Genomic DNA, 19,381 nt, shown 5'->3' with positions numbered 1-19,381 from the left:
ATTAGGCTCTAGCGCTATTATTTAAAAATGTGGCAAAACTTTTTTGACAAACTAATTTTTTTTTTTACTTGATTATCAGTATCTGTACCTTTCCTAGTACAAATATAATGCATCAACGTTGTTATATAGGTATGTGCTTAGTCTGCTTAGATACTTGTATCATTTCCATCGTGAGTCGTGCAGACGAATACAAAGGGAGATAACTGGGTATATATTTTTTCTTGCGAGGGGTTATAAGAAACTAGAAGGGATAGAATATTTTAGATAATTTTTCTTTAATATATTCTCATTATTTTCCGTTCAAAATGAATAGAGTTATTTGTAAATAAGAGTTGTTTTATTTTTACAATTAGATTTTTAACTAGATGTTTAAAAATGCATAATTTAAAGATAAAAGGAGAATTACACAATATATCCCATCTGTAAGGGCATCCTATTGAATACTTTACCAAATACTTATATAACTTAAATGTATATAAGCAACGTAAAGATGTTAAAGCACTAGTCCGCTCGCCTCTACAATAATAATTCCGAAATAGTTATTACAACGTTCGCATTGATTTTAGTCAGTGATTGTAAGATTCAGATGCGAGGTCAGCATACTGTGCGGGTCATTTTTTTTATCCTTTGTGTGTGTTAAAATGTAACGCTAAAAATCAATCGCCCGGTCCCCTTTTAAGAACCGGCCCTTGGTGACTTTTGCTGAAATGGTTATGAACTGTGTGTGGGCCTAAGTTTCGAAAGGATTGGATAGCACGAGTAACGGGCCAGATATGACCCGCAAGAAGTAGTTTTAGCACCACTCGCAAAGACCATTGTTTTCCATTGAGCTCACAGAAGAAGGTGCAAAACAGAAAAAGGCAGAGTTTTAAAGACCAGTTTTAATTTAAGAAAATACTCTCATTACGTGTACTGAGCATAGATAAGCACCCGGTAGAGTGTACCTTTCCGAAGAGATAGCGTAAGGAACGCGACTCACTCTTGTGAGACTAAGAAAAACTGAAGACGATGAAAGGAACAGACAAGGGAAAGATCATTTCAACTGGACAACTATTTCAACTTGCATTTCGTCACCAATTAGTGCCTACAGTTCTGCAATCTGCTACCCATAGGGCGGAGTCTGTCATTGTGTTAATAGGAACTCCTTAGAGAGTGAAGTCAATGCATGGTAAGGTTAGAAATTCATAGACTACGAAATGTCGTCGACTTCAGTGGTTCTCAATGGGAACGTCCCTGTGCTCCAGTGTTACCCAGATTACCCTCAACGACACGGTTGTCACTAGTTTACTTCATGATTGTTTGAGGACAAGGAAAAGGAGTTTGAAACAAGCGCGACAACTTGTTTGGGATGTTCTGAATTTAACGATGACGCTGTCAATCGGAGGGCGGGGAGGGAGGGCGACGGGGCGGGAAGGCGACGGGGCGGACCACTGATCTCTCTTTTTAATATCGTGATTGACAGATAATCCTCTGGCGTGATACACGCCCATTTTAGCTTCTTGAGCCACGCCCAGTGGAGTGATATTTTTGTTTTGTTTTATTTATATTTTGCTCTCTTAGCCTCGATAAGCCTTGGCCTTGACACTGACACCAAAGTCTGTTAGAGTTTCCGTTGAAGATAATATATTCGTCAAAGAAAGGACACCTTGGGGATGGGGCGTTCAGGACATGTGAAGTGGTAGTAGGCCTAGTAGTGGTAAGGAGTTAGGACACAGGGGGCATGTGAAGAAGTAGTGGCAAGGACATTCCGGACATGAGTAGTAGTAGACTAGTAGTAGCAGAAGTAGATCTAGTAGCAACGACCCGAGTCGAACTAGTCATAAGGAGATCCAGGACATTCATCTGTATTTAGTACCAGTGCTAGAATTAGTGGTACCGCGGAGATGTACCTTTACAGTTTTCTTTTCGGGATACAAGACACTTTTGGGAAGTGGAAAATGGATACCAAAGCTCAAAACTCTAGTCAAAACTTCCCCTATTTACGAAACACATAACTAATTCCTAACCGTACCATAACAATTGACACATGAAATACTTAGAACGTATTCATCTCTTTTGAAGTAAGTAATTTATAAGATAAGATAAGATGTTACCACATGGAGGCAACTCTTAACCCTTATGTTTAATTAAACGTCTTTCCCAAGCAGCTCATATGGTATGAATTGATAAAATACTGCTTATAAAATATATAGTAGTCCAAGAGTGTTGCCGTATCCTGTTATAGTAAATTGCGGAATTTATAAAGGACTCTTAGAGTGTACATTTGTGTTTTTACTGATAGATAATGCTGGTGAATGGTGCTTTACAATAAAATGGATATATCTAGGCCGTAATTAATATCTAATTATAATTTTTTAATTTTTTTTTTTAATTTAGTAACGCGCAATATTTTTTAAACTTCGGAGAACTTTTATTTGCCATAACAAAGGTTGAAATGACCTAGATACTTGGAAGATTTGTTTTATATAAAACAAATTTAAAAAAAAAATAACGCTACACGTCGATTCATGTTTTCTTCGCATGGAGATCACTTCATACACTATAAATATAATCCATTAACGTAATATGGTAACTATCGCTCAAACCTCAGCAACGACGTCTTCTCGCTTGGCTTGTTGCACAACCAATGAACTAAGATAACCAATCAGGAGCCCCATAGCTCCACCAGCTCCAGCTCCACCAGCGCTAGCTCCAGCTCCACCAGCGCCAGCTCCACCAGCGCCAGTTCCACCAACAGATTCAGCCGACACCAAAAACAACGAACAAACAAACACAACTAAACTTTTGAATTCCCCTCACTTGTTCTTTCGGCTAAGTCTTTCCAAGGATTAGCAGATATTTCGTCCAGTTGTGTAGACCAACACCATGGCTTGCTGTTTGTCTGACGACTTGAAGGAGCAGAAGAGAATCAACCAGGAGATTGAGAAGCAGCTGAGGAAAGATAAAAGCAACGCAAGGAAAGAGCTGAAGCTGCTTTTGCTAGGTCAGTGTCAAACAATCTATGTGTATGTTCCTACATGTACCTGTTAGCTGAAGGTGTTGCTAGGTCAGTGTCAAACAATCTGTCTATGTGTATGTTCCTACATGTACCTGTTAGCTGAAGGTGTTGCTAGGTCAGTGTCAAACAATCTGTCTATGTGTATGTTCCTACATGTACCTGTTAGCTGAAGGTGTTGCTAGGTCAGTGTCAAACAATCTATGTGTATGTTCCTACATGTACCTGTTAGCTGAAGGTGTTGCTAGGTCAGTGTCAATCACTCTATGTGTATGTTCCTACATGTACCTGTTAGCTGAAGGTGTTGCTAGGTCAGTGTCAATCACTCTATGTGTATGTTCCTACATGTACCTGTTAGCTGAAGGTGTTGCTAGGTCAGTGTCAATCAATCTGTCTATGTGTATGTTCCTACATGTACCTGTTAGCTGAAGGTGTTGCTAGGTCAGTGTCAAACAATCTATGTGTATGTTCCTACATGTACCTGTTAGCTGAAGGTGTTGCTAGGTCAGTGTCTATCAATCTGTCTATGTGTTATTTATTTTATAAAGTGCTAGAGCTTAACTTAACGACACTTCCTTTAGTGTGCACACCGGATACACCAAAAAAAAAGCATGCTGTTTGTAATTTTTTTTCCGCCATGTATGCAAATCTTCAACAAGCCTAATATTTAAAGTGCACTATTAAAGCGGTGTAGGGTCAAAAATTTTTTAAATCAAGAGCAGATAACTGTCAGTATGAAAATCACCAATGAACAGGAAAGAATTTACACTTGACAAGTCCCTAAAATATTTGAGATATGGAGCTCCTTGTAAACAATATAAAGAAATTTATTCCTTTACATTTTCTTCAAAAAAAAAAAAAAAAAAATGTCAATGAATACTAGCATTACTAGCACACAGACGCTGTGCTACTTTGATATGTGTTCTAAAAAAAAATCGATTGATACAATAAATTTTATATCTGCAAAATGAAACATTTAGATCTATCTTTTAAATCAAATTATATTTGTTTTTAAAGCGTGCCTTTCAAGATTTAATTTTTATTAAAAGGCATAGCCATCTCAGTAATTGTATTAAAAAGGGAAGCTATCCAATAACTTTTCTTTTGCAGAATATACAAGGTTAGTGCCCTTGATACAATTATGTTCCTTGTAGGCCATCGTTTCTGACAAAGTAACCCCGAAGACAGCTTTTTTTCAAGTACAATAAAGAATATTTGATTTTGTAGATATAAAATCATTATATGATTATTTATATATGTAAGAATGCTTTTGAGGAAATGAAATTACAAATTTAAGTTTTATTAACTAAGCACGGCTATTTTGTCAGAGTTATTACTGTACCATGTTTTTTTTACGAGATCAAAACAGGCCAGCTGAAAACCGTCTCGCTGAGTACCAGGTGCAATCTTACAATAATCAAGCCCTTTAATATCGAAGAGGCTCTACCTACTGTTTCTAATGTCCATCAAACTTAAGTATCGCCCCCTTTTTTTTTTTTGTTTCTTTATTTTATTTGACCATTGTGAAAAAAAATGTTCTCCCTTCAGGCCAGGCGATCTCGACAGTCCGGGATTTGAACCTCACCAACAGCCATTCCCCACCGTCAACGGAAGGCTTGGGCTATGGTGTAATCATCTTTAATCAGAAAGGAACACGCGAAACATGTTAAACATGTTGAGATCTAGATGTAATGACTTCCTAAAGAACTGGAGAAATCTTACAACAATCAAGCCCATTAATATCGAAGAGGCTCTACCTACCGTCTTCAATTTTTATGAAACTTAAGTATCGCCATTCCCCCCCCCCCCTCCCCATTTTTTTTTGTTTCTTTACTTTATTTGACCATTGTGAAAGAAAATGTTCCCCCTGGCGATCCCGACAGTCCAGGGTTTGAACCTTACCAGCAGCCATTCCCCACCGTTAACGGAAGGCTTGGGCTATGGTGTAATCATCTTAAATCCCAAAGGAACACGCGAAACATGGTAACCATGTTAAGATCTAGATCAAAGGACCTAAAGAACTGGAGAAATCTTACTAAGACCACGTGATATAAATTTAAGACCCCCATATGAAAGACAAGAGTGTAAATGTAAAAAAAAAAAGGTTTATGTAAGATAAAGAGGTGTAAAATAGTTTACAGCCATGTATCTCAATAATGTAATATTTATTTCCTTTTTTCCTATATCAAACAAAATTAATTAATTACTCTAGTTAATTTATTTATTGGGTATTTCTTTAATTGATTCTTATTTTTTAGGGACAGTGAATAACTGCACATTTTCAACTTGACCCGAGAATGAGTGTAAAAAAACAGACCCCCCAGTATGCAACTGCTTTGTCTGTTTTAAGAGTGACAAAATATGTGGGACAGTGGTCTACACAGCCTCTTGAAATCTGCACTTTTACGTTATCTTCTGTTTAGAACAGACAACTGTTTAGAACAGTGTTTCTCACACTTTTACCTGTGGTCTGCGCCACAAACGAAAAATTAAATAAAAATTTTGCGCCACAAGAGCCGGCTTTAAGCATACGCAAACTAGGCAGCTGCCTATGACCTTCGATTGGTGTGTAAGAACGACTTCTGACACCATGTTATGTTACCACAGAGAAATAATAAACTACAGGTGCACAATATAGACTAGTAAACATAGTAATGAATTAATATAGAATTCATCCTAAGTCACTATGTAATAGTAAACATTAAAAGCACTCATTTTATTTTATCAAATCCGTTCAAGCACTTGTCAAAACAATAAATAATGACGTAATATAAACATATTAGTAGGCTACGGGGGACCTTGCACAGGACTCAATAAAAAAATATTTCTTAAAGGCAATAGAAGCCAAACTTGGATTATATCTAAAAAAAAAAGTAGAATTCTGCCTTTGCTTTTTTTTTTTTTTGTCTACTAGCTTAGCTCTAAGCCTGTAGGCCTACAAAGACTAGATGTTTATTCATGAATGTTTAGATCTATTTGTTAGACTTCCTTGGCATATTAAAAGATCCTAGATCTACTTGTTAGACTACCAAGGTTATGTTTTAAAACCCTAGATCTACTTGTTAGACTACCAAGGTTATGTTTTAAAACCCTAGATCTACTTGTTAGGTGACCTAGATGCTATGTTAAAAGACCTTTGTTGCTTCCTTATGGTGAAATGTCAAAACTTTATTTGGAGTCTGATGTATCAAAACATCCAGGAAAATCATAGAATGAGGCGTTTCTTTTAACATAAAGAGAGGCTTTATTAAATTTTATTACTATTCAGGCGCACTAGCGGATCCAGAACTTTGGAAGGTGGGGGGGCATTTTTTCCAAACCCTAACCCTATCGCCCAGTAAACCCTAACTCTAATCATAGACGCGCGTACAGCATATAGGCCTACCTTTCTCTTGGCAGCTAGTGGGTCTGGGGGAGCCCCCACCACCTCCCCGAATAGGCTAAGATACCAGAAGTGTAACGACATTATATACAAATTATATTGTAATTTAACTAATTTTGTTCACAAACTATGATTTCAAAGTAAAAGTAGGACCGACTCCCCCCCCCCCCCTCTCAAATGGTTTAGGTTGGAAGACCGACTCCCCCCCCCCACACACACACACACTCAAAGGGTTTAGGTGGGAAGGACAGTAGATGTATTCGCCCCACCCCCACCCCACCCAATAGGCTAACAGGGGAACGACATAATATAAAGATCGTTTATAATAATCAATAACAAGTTTTAATTATATAGATATTTAATTGATTCCGTTAACAAGCTGTGATGTCTACAAATAAATTGACCCCCCCCCCCGCCACATTCGAAAGTTTATGGTGGGGAGCGGGGTTGATGCCATCGCCATCTCCCCATACCACCAAAATCGGCCAATATATTAGAAAGGGGGGGGGGGCGAAATAATCTAAAAATAGGTTGAAATATAAATAATTAGTATATATTCTTAACATAACTAATAAATTCGTATACAAATTGTGTGATTTCTTTACTAAAATTCGTCCGCGGCCCCCTTCAGGGGGAAGGGTCGCCCGAGTGGAGGGGGCGATCGACCCTACCGCCCCCCTCCTGGATCTGCCAGTGTCTTCAGCCACCAATACGTTCGGCATCATATACTTCGGATACAAGATCTTCTTCTCATATATATAAATATAAAATCACCACCTTCACCTATCCCTTAGTCTGTTGGATCGTCAACCGTCTTCCTCAATTCTCCTCTGTCTTTTGCTTTTGATAGAACCTCTTTCAATGGCAGGCCCGTTAATTCTTTTAAGGTGTCTTCCCATCGCTTTCTCTGTTTGCCTCTTCTTTTTTCCACACAATCCTGATTCAGTCCCAGCTGCGATGGGCAGGTCACGTCTACAGAATGGAAGACCACCGCATCCCTAAACGACTCTTGTATGGCCAACTAAGCGAAGGAAAGCGCTCGCAAGGTGGTCAAAGAAAGCGCTTCAGGGACACCCTCAAAGCTTCTCTGAAGGAGTTTAGCATAGACCCAGGCACCTGGGAGACAGAGGCACATGACAGAGCATCATGGCGTCGCGCTGTGAAAACTGGCGCACAGGTTGCTGAGGAAAAATGAACAACGCTGGCAGAAGAAAAACGCCAGAGAAGAAAAGCAAGGCAAACGACACTAGCTCCAGCTGGAATAACCTGCCCAGTGAACGGCCGAACATTCCGGGCTCACGTAGGTCTCACCAGCCACATGAGGAGGTATAAAACCTCAGTTCAAAGCCCTCAGCCCCTTGGATGACAAAGTGGTCATCATCGAACCACGATGGACGAACTATATATATAAATGCTTCGTATAACAGAAAAAAAAAAAGTTAATTGACATAATATTGTGGAGAGAGCAAGTAAGTTTTCCCTCCATCCAGCAACGGCAATTAAGCCTCCCCCCCCCCCGGAAACGCGTTTTCTTGCTTTTTGAGCTTCAGTAATTCATCTTCCTGCTGTCTAGAACGCACAAGAGCGCATGTAAGAAATGTTGAATTAAAAAGGGGATGCGTCGGGTAAGTAAGTTTAATAAAAAAAAAAGGCAGCACTGGCCAATAGGCCTACTATTATTCTAGGGACCTTCACCTATCCCTTAGTCTGTTGGATCCTTGGTGCATCACACAAGATCTGTTGACCAGAGGCGTAGTGAGCAAAACGTGAAATATAGGCTTATACATATAAAGTATTTAATAATAATATAATACAAAAAGCATTAGAATCTATTACCTAACTAAAATATCTACAATACTTTTTGGCTCCTCTCTGCGTGTGGAGCCCCACTGAGGGTGGCGCCCGGGCATCGTGCCCCCTTGCCTCTTCCCCCACTACGCCTCTGCTGTTGAACAACCTTCTCCATTCCTGTCTTTTGCCTTGGACTATCTATCTATCTATCTATCTATCTATCTATCTATCTATCTATCTATCTATCTATCTATCTATCTATCTATCTATCTATCTATCTATCTATCTATCTATCTATCTATCTATCTATCTATCTATCATGAGCGTAGTCGGAGTGGGTGAGGTTGAACAGGAGTAGCAAGATAATGAACTATCAATACATCAGAATATTCATTTTTTTTTAAATTGTAAATAATGCTTGGCGCTGGGGCTCCGCTAATGGGGAGGGGTGAACTCACAACGCTCTCCCAGACCCCCTAGCTGGCAAGGGCGGGGTGTCTACTGCCTTTCATCAACTATAGGAAGAACCTATTCTAGGATACAAAGGATGAAGGGTCAGAATGTTATGAAGATTAATAGACCTCATCCACCAATCGTAAACAAACAACATTGAGCCACGTGCTTCTTTATCTCTTCTGTACAAATTACGATATAATTTTAATCAACAATGGTTATCATGTGACAGTTTTTTTTGTTTTTGTTTTATCAATATTTTCACGTGAACGTTCATTTTGGCGAATGAGGTCCATTACGTATAGATATACATATATATATATATATATATATATATATATATATATATATATATATATATATATCATGGGCGTAGCCAGAACCCCCCCCCCGAAATTCAAAGCCCCTTGTAGGGGGTTTTAAACTCAAAACCCCCTGGTAGAGGGATTTGTATCTCAAAACCCCCTGATAGGGATTTTCTAAATCTCAAAACCCCCTGGTAGGGGGTTTTAAACTAAAACAACCCTGGTAGAGGGTTTTTAACTCAACACCTCCTCGGCTGTGCTGTGGTAAGTGATGATTTAGTATTAAAATCTCACCTAAAATAAACAAAATGAAAGCAAAAATCAGTCACTTAATTACCTCTCCCCCCCCCCCCCGCGCATTTCAAGAAAACAACTAAAGAATATTTTAACTTTAAAACCGCCTCCAAAAATTACGATAAACCCCCTCTCTATATAAAAAAAAAGCAAATTACACACTATAAAATCTATGAGCGTAGCCAAAGGGGTTTTGAGTTTAACCCCCCTCCTCCAGTTGGGGCTTGAAGCTAAAAAGTACCTATTCAATATTTTTAAAAAATCAAATTACACACTATAAAATCTATGAGCGTAGCCAAAGGGGTTTTGAGTTTAAAACCCCCTGCCAGCGGGGTTTGAAGCTGAAAACTACCTCTTCAATATTAAAAAAAAAAAAGCAAATTACTAACTCAAAATGCTATGAGCGTAGCCAAAGGGGGTTTTGAGTTTAAATTCCCCCTCCTCCAGATGGATTTTTCTTTAAAGTTTAAAACCCTTCCAGATGGTTTTGAGTTTAAAATTCCCCTACAGAGCGTTTTGAGTTGGAAACCTCTCTCTTCAATATTATTTTAAAGCAAACTACAGTCACCAAATTCTATGATCGTAGCTAAATGGGGTTTTGAATTAAAAAAAAAAAAAAAAACTCCAGAGATTTTTTAGTTTAAAACCCCTCAACAGATGATTTTGACGATAAAACTTTCCTTTTTGAAATAAAATCTAAAGCGAAATACAGGCATATAATTCCAAGAGCGTAGTCAAGAGAGGTTACAAATTTCTACCAGTGACTTGGGCTCCATTAATAAAGTGTGAATAGTCTTCAGCCGAAATTGAAAAACACTAAATGTGGCTCAACAAAGATGGCTAAGACAGATTTTAGGAGTCAGTTATAGAGATCGGGTCTAAATCAAATAAATCATATGCCAAACTGGGAGTCAAACCCTTAGTAAGGTTGTGACAGAGCGTCGCATGAGGTTTTGCGGGACATGTTCTCCGACAAAATGAATTACGTATAATAAGAGCTGCGGAGACAGCTTGCCGGAAAATGCGCCGAACGGCGCGAGAGGGTCTAAGCCAGTAAGAATAGCACATTAGGTTTTTGAAATAAAACTTTTTAATAGCAAGATAATGCACTGTAGATACCTCAGAATATGCATTTTGTTGACTTTCAATACCAGAAAAAGTGTTCGGCGGCGGGGCTTCGCCCCGCGCTGGGGGAGCGCTGCGAGCTCCCCCAGACCCCCTTGCAGGGACTGCTTTGATGTCTTCGAGGTTGTGTTTGGCCTAATCATTTTGCTGGTCGGCATGGACCTTTGATGGCACTCCCATTTTTTTTTGCTCCTTTTCTCCCCCCTCTTTTAATGGTTCCAATGAAATTTAACCAAAAAGAGGGATGAGAGAGGTTAAGTTAGAAAACATTGATTTAACGCAGAAAAAAAAAGAAAAACAAAAAGATAGGCGCGACAATTAGCTTTTTAACAAAACTTAATAGAAATTAACTTTAACACATACACACAGCCGCGAAATTGCAAACCACCCAACTTATTCACAGCTCAATATGTGTATAAAGCTCTACTTTCTGCGATTTGAAAAGAAAAAGCAAGTTTCTTTTTGTTTATTTTTAATAACACAGATCTAAAAATATTACACTTAAAAAAAAACAGTAGGCCTATGTAATTAAAAAATAAATCTAGATCTAAATCAATTTTTATACTATTATAATAAATGGCAAACTTATGCTTAGTATGAAGTCATTAATGACGAAAATAATTACAATAATTTATATAGCGCTGTTACATCCGATATTTAATGAAAGAAGATTTATATTTTAAATAATGGTTCATGGTATATTCATATACAAATCGCGTTTTTGAGAATTTACTAGGAGGAAGCAAGATCTTTTCACATTAAGTAAGTGCCTCTCTAATCGTTCTGCTTTCTCTTATCTTTTTATGGAATGGGTTGCCTGAGTCAGCCAGGAAAACCAATGATTTAGCATATTTTAAGTCACAGATCAATATACATGACTAGATTGACACATGAAATGCGTAAGACGTAACAATCTTACTTTTTGAAGAAACGTCTGTTATCTATAAGTGATACCAAAAAGCTTCAAACTCATTAGGCTTCTATTGTATTGTTTATAGTTTTCAAACTACCGGTACATACATGTAAAAATAGAATACATTATGTAATCGTACGAATGCTTACATCCAGTTTTCGATGCGTTATCAAACTTTATATATTATGCAAAGAATTAGGCTTACACCTATAATATAACACATGGGCGTAGCCGGGAGGGAAGGGTCTTCAAACCCATCACTTGCCTCAGACCTCATTGTCTGAAAGGGAAAACTTTACTTACTGCCCCAGTGCAGCCAACCTAAGCAAACTACAGTTTTCAAACTTCATGAGCGTAGCCAAAAGGGGTTTTGTGGTTTCCCTTCCCCCTCCAATACAAAAACTAAAGCATTTTACCATTTTCTACCAGTCGCTGGACTCCATTGAATAGCAGATTTGGTTTTTGAATGTTTTTAAGCGGAAGAGTAGCAGGCTAATTGCACTGTAGATACCTCAGAATATGCATTTTTAAAGCTTAAAATAACTGGGGGGAGCTCACAGCGCTCCCCAGCTGCCCTTTGGCGGAGTGTACAGTCTTTCCACTAATTATAGGAAGAGAGTATTCTAGGGTGGAAAAAATGTTTGAAAGAATGAAAGATCACACACACTAATATATATATATATATTATTATATATAAATTGCGGAGTGGGGTAAAAATCCCCCCACCGAAAATATATGACATGCCATTTGTGGGCCGGTTTATATGGTAATGCCCGGGCCGATTTTGATACCCAGTCCGCCCCTGCCCCAAACCCCCTATCTCCGAAAAAAAAATCATGATTTATATAAACAGCCCGTGTAAGTGTGTTGGGGAATTATGTGGCCGGAGGACTGAACAAAAATTGGGTATTACAAAAATCAAAAAGAAATTTGACGTTCTAATGTAAGAAAGTCGAGAAGAATCGTGATTAAAAAAGAAAAAAAAAAGTCCATTTTGCTGCAGCCAGCTTTCGCGAAAACGCTAGAAATCTATACATTTTTAAAGGTTGTTTTGTATAGCACAGGTGACTAAAATTGCGGCTCTAATGGATATATATATATAGATCTATATATATAGAGAGAGCCTCTCTCTGTATATACATCTAAATCACTATAGCTTTTTTTGTTAAATCTGAGTAGGTCAATATTTCTTTACTTATAGACATATTTTTTTTTTCATCTTCGTTGTACACATTAGTACAGATATGCTTGATAATTTTTAAACTATAAGACACTTGTGTTTTTTCACAATGGAAGGTAAAGTAGGCTAGTTCACCGGCTCATTAGGTATGCATTTGGTCAGCCTCACATTAGAACACATCCCATAATTTCAGCACAGATGGCTGTTGTATCTATTGATCGTGCCCTATAACTTTTTGAATATTCATAGTATTTTGAAAATTTTAAACATTAGTGATAATTTTAATAGAATTTTTTCCGTTTTAGGTGTTAAATTTCATTCTTGTTTTATTTTTAACGTGACGCATCTTTAATTTGGCCGTTACCGACTGATAATAGCGGTTAAAAAAAACTCCCCCTGCACCACACCCAACAAGCCAATTCCGAGTGCCTCCATATCAGACAACCTAATGGTTGGTAAATTTTGAGCAGCTATCGGCGAGGTGCCGCTCTTGATTTTCTTGTGAATCTGTTTATATTGTTCAATATTTTCACACTGGAGATACTGAGAAACACGTCACATTGGTTGGATAACGGTTTCTCTGCCCTAGCTGGCAAATATTTCACCGGAGACGGCGCTTTACCTCGAGTCGTCTTCGCGAGACTATCGGTGTCTCAGATATGGCCTGTTGTATCCCCGATGAGCTGAAGGAACAAAAGAGGATTAATCAGGAAATTGAGCGTCAGCTAAAGCGCGATAAAAGAGATGCCAGACGGGAACTAAAACTTTTATTATTAGGTAAGTATATCGCCGTCACCTGCCCTAGTTTATGTGACCACTTAAAGATCAAATCCGTGCATTGCTTGGAGTGACCCCACTGCCACTCTCGTGCCTCTCTACCAAAACAAGACCTCATTTGCCCTCATTCAGATCCGAATGTGCCCTGAGGCAAGGTCACGTAACTAAAACTTTGCAAAATAAAGCAGCATATTCTTCTTCTGATTAATATTAAACCATGCATTTTGTTGCTGCAGCTTTATGTTTACTTAATTTCATTTATTTTTTGGGTCATTGTATAAAGCTTTACAGCCATCTTATTTATGGCCGCCATTTTGTTGCTTCATTATTAGAGTCAAGTGTTAGAAAGCCAGTGTTTGCCAGAATTTGCTCCATGGCTAGACTAGAATCTAGATCTAGATATCTATTATCTAGATATATTCTAGATCTAGATTTAATCTCTAGAGATACTATTTAGATCTAGAGTCTAGGTCTAGATCTATCATTTTATTGAATTTTATAGATCTAGAAAGCTAGCCATCTACTGATAGAATCTTATCTAGCCTTACAAGTTACAATACCAACTAAAGTTTACTAAACATACAATTTACAATTCAATAATTCAAACAATTACTTTAACTTTAGTTTAGTTTTCTACTATTCTAGACAGAGTGTAGATCTAGAGAAAGTGTAGCTATCTAGATTCTCTCTAGATCTAGACTCTAGAATTTGTAATCTTAGGTCTTAGGTTGACTAGTCACTAGAGTCTCTAGATTTAGAATAACGTACAATTACCACCCGCACCCACAGTGCTTAGGCTTAGACTTAGAAGCTAATTTGGGGCAATTTTGTATGTTTCAATTTACATAGCTCCATAATGACCTATACTATAGATTCTAGATCTTGTATAGGCTATGAAAAGCTGAGAGTATCAATTAATTTGTCATCCTTTTGTCTTTAAAAATAGCTATGTTGTAATGTATCATTACCCACGGTTACAATTATATTTGAGGTGAAAGAGGGGTAGGGTAGGTATGGTCACATGTTACTTACACATGTAAAAGTTTGCACAAGATTTTTCTTCTTGTAAAAGTGGATGGCTTGCTAGAAAATTTAACTGCCACATTAAAGGAAATATATCTAAATCATGTTTTATTTTCATTTTTTCTCCTTAAAATCAATCTCTTTTTACACCAGCACAAGGGCAAAGCCATTTTCACCGATAGGAGGTGTCTGTACAGATGAAGGCATTTTTTTTCCCGTAACACAACTCTACTAGCACAGTGCATGCATCCTATAAATATATGCCACACCTTAGCTTTTTTGGTCTAGTACCTGGACGATCGACAATTGCTTGTCTCCTCCTCTCTCTCTCATCAGCTTTTTTTTTTTTTTTAAAGCATCTCCTCTCTTCTAGTATGCTTGAAGATGATGGAAGTTTCACACTCTTGTGATTTTGTCAATTTTTTTGACCCAAGTCACTACAGTTTTACCTGTAGCTGGTTGACTGAGCAGTAAAGCGCTTGGCTTCCGAACTGGGGTCCCAGGTTCAAATTCTTAATTTCAGAATCTTTGGGTGCCTCTGAGTCCACTCAGCTCTAATGGGTACCTGACATTAGTTGGGGAAAAGTAAAGGCGGTTAGTTGTTGTGCTGGCCACATGACACCCTTGTTAACCGTGGGCCACAGAAACAGATGACCTTTACATCATCTGTCCCATAGACCGCAAGGGGAACTTTACTTTTGTTTTTTACTTGTTGACCAATCAATGTTAGTCTTTCCTCTGACCCACCTTGTAACTGACAGTAGCTGACTGACCAATTGTTGTTTATTATTCTGACCCTCTACATTTTCACAACTATGGTAGTTGTAAGCTGGATGATTAATAACTGTTGGTTACATCCACCCAAGTTCCCTTATTTCTGATGGCCTTTTTTTTAAACATGCAGACCTGCCTACCGTTACGCAAAATGCGTTTTCATTACGCAAAATCTCCCAAAAATGACTGTCAGTACGCAAATACGCATTTAACCCGCCGCGTTACGCATTTTGTATCCTTTCCCCCCCCCCCTCTCTTGACTAGCTTACGAGCGGTCACGGAGGTCATGCTAAGCCGTCTTGTTGGGGGGGGGCAGAAAAGGTGGGGGAACACATTGTGTCCAGGTTTATACGTTGATTGGTTCTTAAAAGCAATTAGATTTAGTCTAGAAATGAAGAACGCAAGAGTGAGGGAGTGGCGGGTTGGTACCAGGTTGGTACCGCCAGTTAGCTGATACACCAACGTGACTTTTTTTTTTTGTAAGTTCATTTAATTAGTAGAAATATGTAGATATGTTGAATCCCTGATTCCCGTATTCATTTGTATAGAAAAAAATATCGAAGTGCTATCGATTCAAAACACATTGAGTGACATTGTAGATATCTACTCTAGATTTGGATTCTAGATCTAGAATCTAGATAACTTGTTATACAGGAATAGATCTAGCTAGTCATTACGTTATGTCAAGATTCTCTACATTACTAGATCCAATTTAGTTGTAGTATGATTTAGATTGTCTAGATCTAGATCGATAACATCTACTACCATCTAGTCTAGATCTAGACTAGATTCTTAGTCTTAGTATAGAATAGATCAAGGATGAAGGTAGGCCTACGAAAGTTTGGAGTAGACCTACGTTTGTAGCGGATCCACGGCATCGGTAACACTCTCGAACCCAGATCTAGAGTAGATAAGATTATATTCATTATATAGACATAGATTGATAGATCCAGATCTAGTCTAGATATCATCTCTACTGTCGTATTGATCTAGATTTAGATTGTAGATCTAGATGTCTAATCATGACATCCAGATCTAATATTATAATTTATATATATATATATATATATATATATATATATATATATATATATATATGACAAAATAGTGGATTTCGTAAGTGTTACGCATTCTGGTGCCAAAATACGCATTTTGACCATCAGCGTTACGCATTTGGACTTTTTTTGGTAGGCAGGTCTGAACATGACTAGATGTTTGCCCCTCCCCTGACTATGAACATTTTTGAAACCATATGTAGACAGAAAATAATTAATAACCGTTTAAAGCAATTTTTAAAAATTACTTTAAAACACTGAACCATAATATTCAAATACAAAAACAAAACTTTAAAAAAAGAAGAAATTAACAATTTTTTATTAGTTGTAACCGGTATACCTGTAAACAACCTTTAAAAAATGAAATAGGTAAAAATTAACAGCCACCGCCAGCTTGAAAATCTTAGGCTTCTTCTTCTTCTAGTCAGCTTTTTGCTGCTGAACTGTCAGCTCTTTTGCAGACAGTGCTAAGGAAAAATAGTGTGCTGTTCTTTTCAGTTGTTCAGCACTGCCATGTTGGGCTGAAATGGTAGATTAGGGAGGGGCATTCTAAGAGGATGTGGTCTCATAATGGTGGTTGCAGTGTCTACGAAGGGGTAGGTGTGTCGGATTTATTTTGTTAAGATGGTAATATAACATAGGTGTTATTAGTTGGAAGATTGTAGATTGCTCTTTGCAGGGGAGGAAGTTAATACTGTCCAGTTTGTTTGGCATGGTCATTTCTTTGTACATAGCTATGCCTGTGTTTCTTGATGCCCATTGGTTAAGCCACTGCTCTTTGTGATTGTTGACTAATATAGACATTAGGGTGAGGTAGTAAACAGGTCTATCTGGTTGTTCCATAGATGATCCCGCCTTCGATAGTTTATCAGCCTTATTATTTCCCATGATGCCAATATGTGCAGGGATCCACTATAAAGTGATGTTGATATTTAATTTTGACATCATCTGGTGGATTATTACAGTATTGTCAACTCTCTTGGGCTGTTTGAGGTGCTGCTGTTAAGTGCTTGCTGAGTGGATTGGGTGTCTGTAAAGACAAAAATCTGATGGCTAAAATGATAACCAAATTAACAAGTGTGTTTCCTCATGTATTTTAAAAATCAAATATACGAAAATACTTAAGCTACTATTAGATCCATCAAAGTTAAAAATAGCACTAAACACGACCTACTTTTGTTTCCAGGGGAAAAAACAACCTAATTATAGCATGTTGAGTTAGTCTTTAGATTGCACTCTGCTGACAGACGAAAACGGAAGAAACGTGTCGGAAGTATAAAAACAAAAATGGTGCATGCGTAATACCCATAAGGAAGTTGGGTAGTAAACATTGAAATAAAGAGGATATTTAAGATACGGTGAGGAGGCCGATCAAGATCTATATATTCTAGTCTAAATCTAGGATTCTATTCTTAGATTATATTGTACAGTAAAGTTGCCTTATCATAGGCTTATCGGGCACCACAAGGCCTAAATTGTGCTGATGTGCCAAATATCCAGAAAAACAAAATATATCAAAGGCTTATCAAACATCCCCCTTTTGATTCCTATATCAAACACCTTATTTTTATCAATACTTCTCTATTTATTATTTTGATGGTTATCTTATGTATACAGACGTTACTTTAAAGAAGATGATTATGTCCCATGCATGTCTGAAGGTCAGTCTAGTCATGCATGTTAATCAGTAACTGAGTAGTTTGGTGTGACTGTGGTAGTATGGTGCGTGATCCATTTTTCTAGTTTCTAAAATAAATACACGTTTATTAACATTATTTTGACAGTTGTTTTTTTTTTTTTAAATAACTACTTTCTTTCCCCTTCTAGATCTAAGAGCAGCTAGATCTAGAACATTCTCTGAGCATAACATATAATATATAATCAAATTTGGAAAACTAGATTTCGCCAGTGAATGGCCTCAAATTATCTTCATAATTCCTCAGCTTGTCTTCCTTCACATCAGTCAATGAGTTTATCTTCATGGAATGTGACAAGAAGTCATTTGTAGCCAGCTGATGGCCAGAAGTGGTTCCTTTAAACCTTTAAAATTTATAGTGTGAAAAAAATGAGAAATTCTAGGCCTTGCAGAATCTTCAAATATTTCATATTAAGGTTTTTCTTAAGGAAGTAAGATCATTTTTTTTTTTTCATTTTCATTTCCTAAATTGCCTCGAAGACATATCCTACACTATTAAATCATCACCAGCTTACTTTCATGTAGGAAAGCACATTTATAAGAGTATTTATAGTTCATGAAACTAAGGAATTCTTTAAATAAAAAATTATTTGTTAGTGCAAGGGAACCAAATGTATTTACAAGCATTACTGTTACATTGAGGACTGCTTTATATCTAAGAGATTTACAATGAATGTCTTGCTTTATGGTGCAGTGGCGGAAAACAACACTGTTATCATAGTAGTTACATTTTTTATTGAAAATCCCAAATAATTTACACTTTTACATTGTTAACTTATTCTCCATTTAAGAACCTTTATATTTTACTTCGAGCAATGTTGTACGCTACATATAAATTATGTTGCAGCTTTATGTGTAACTATCATCTTTTTGCAAAAGATTTTGCTGGCCTTTATCTAATATAATTCTTTTCAGATTTTTTTTCTTCTGTCATTGGTCAAGGATGCATAAATGAGAAACATTTGCTAGCCTTAACTATTTATGAGAAAGTACTTCTACGTGCACTCTTCTTTAAAAAACAAACTACATTCTGAATCAACTCAACATTTTATAATAGACATTTTAGAGTTGCACAGTGAATAGACTCCAAATCAAAAGTCACTTATTTGAGAAACCTTTAAAGCTCACCTAAATTTTGTTAATCTAAACTAAAACTTAAATCTAGATTATTCTATATCTAAGATTATAAAGATGGCTTCCTGGTCATGTGGTATGCGCTCTCACACCAGTTTTGAGCCCATTGTCTTGCATGAGGTTTGGACTAGGATGTAATTATGTTCAGAATCTGAAGGCACATACCAATCATGTAAACCAACCCTTTTTTTAACAAATGCAACCCAGATATTCTAGATCTGTGTAATATTTTTAAATACTCTAGTGATATTTATAAATCTACAATAAATTAGATCTATGTTTCAAAGTGATGATTTAACAATTTATTTAAATATAACTTTTACATTAGAAATGAAAATCTAAAGTAATCTGATCTGGCAGTTAACATGTACCTCTGTTTATGACCACTCCATCTCTATTCTTTTTACTATGATAAATCTAATTGTTTTGATGAATTAAGTTTTATAAGATATTTTAAGAATAATGCTTTTGGGGTGATCATGGC

At 37.1% G+C, this 19,381-nt stretch overlaps 1 protein-coding gene across 2 annotated transcripts in view; it reads left to right on the top strand.

The window, feature by feature from the left end:
* LOC106053352 (guanine nucleotide-binding protein G(q) subunit alpha) overlaps positions 1 to 19,381 on the top strand; it is a 38,253-nt gene that overhangs the window by 511 nt on the left and 18,361 nt on the right. Inside the window, exon 2 of one of the 2 annotated variants that reach the window (XM_056016916.1) lies at positions 2,377 to 2,983. In XM_056016916.1, coding sequence (XP_055872891.1) covers positions 2,866 to 2,983 — 118 coding nt within the window. In that variant the 5' untranslated portion in view covers positions 2,377 to 2,865. Of the gene's footprint in view, positions 1 to 2,376; positions 2,984 to 12,843; positions 13,216 to 19,381 lie in introns of those variants that run through there. The other variant, XM_013208895.2, reaches the window with a different exon arrangement.

Source organism: Biomphalaria glabrata, chromosome 18, assembly GCF_947242115.1.
Source record: "Biomphalaria glabrata chromosome 18, xgBioGlab47.1, whole genome shotgun sequence".
Taxonomy (NCBI): domain Eukaryota; kingdom Metazoa; phylum Mollusca; class Gastropoda; family Planorbidae; genus Biomphalaria; species Biomphalaria glabrata.
The sequence above is the reverse complement of the archived record's forward strand: the minus strand, read 5'-3'. Positions and strand labels throughout refer to the sequence as shown.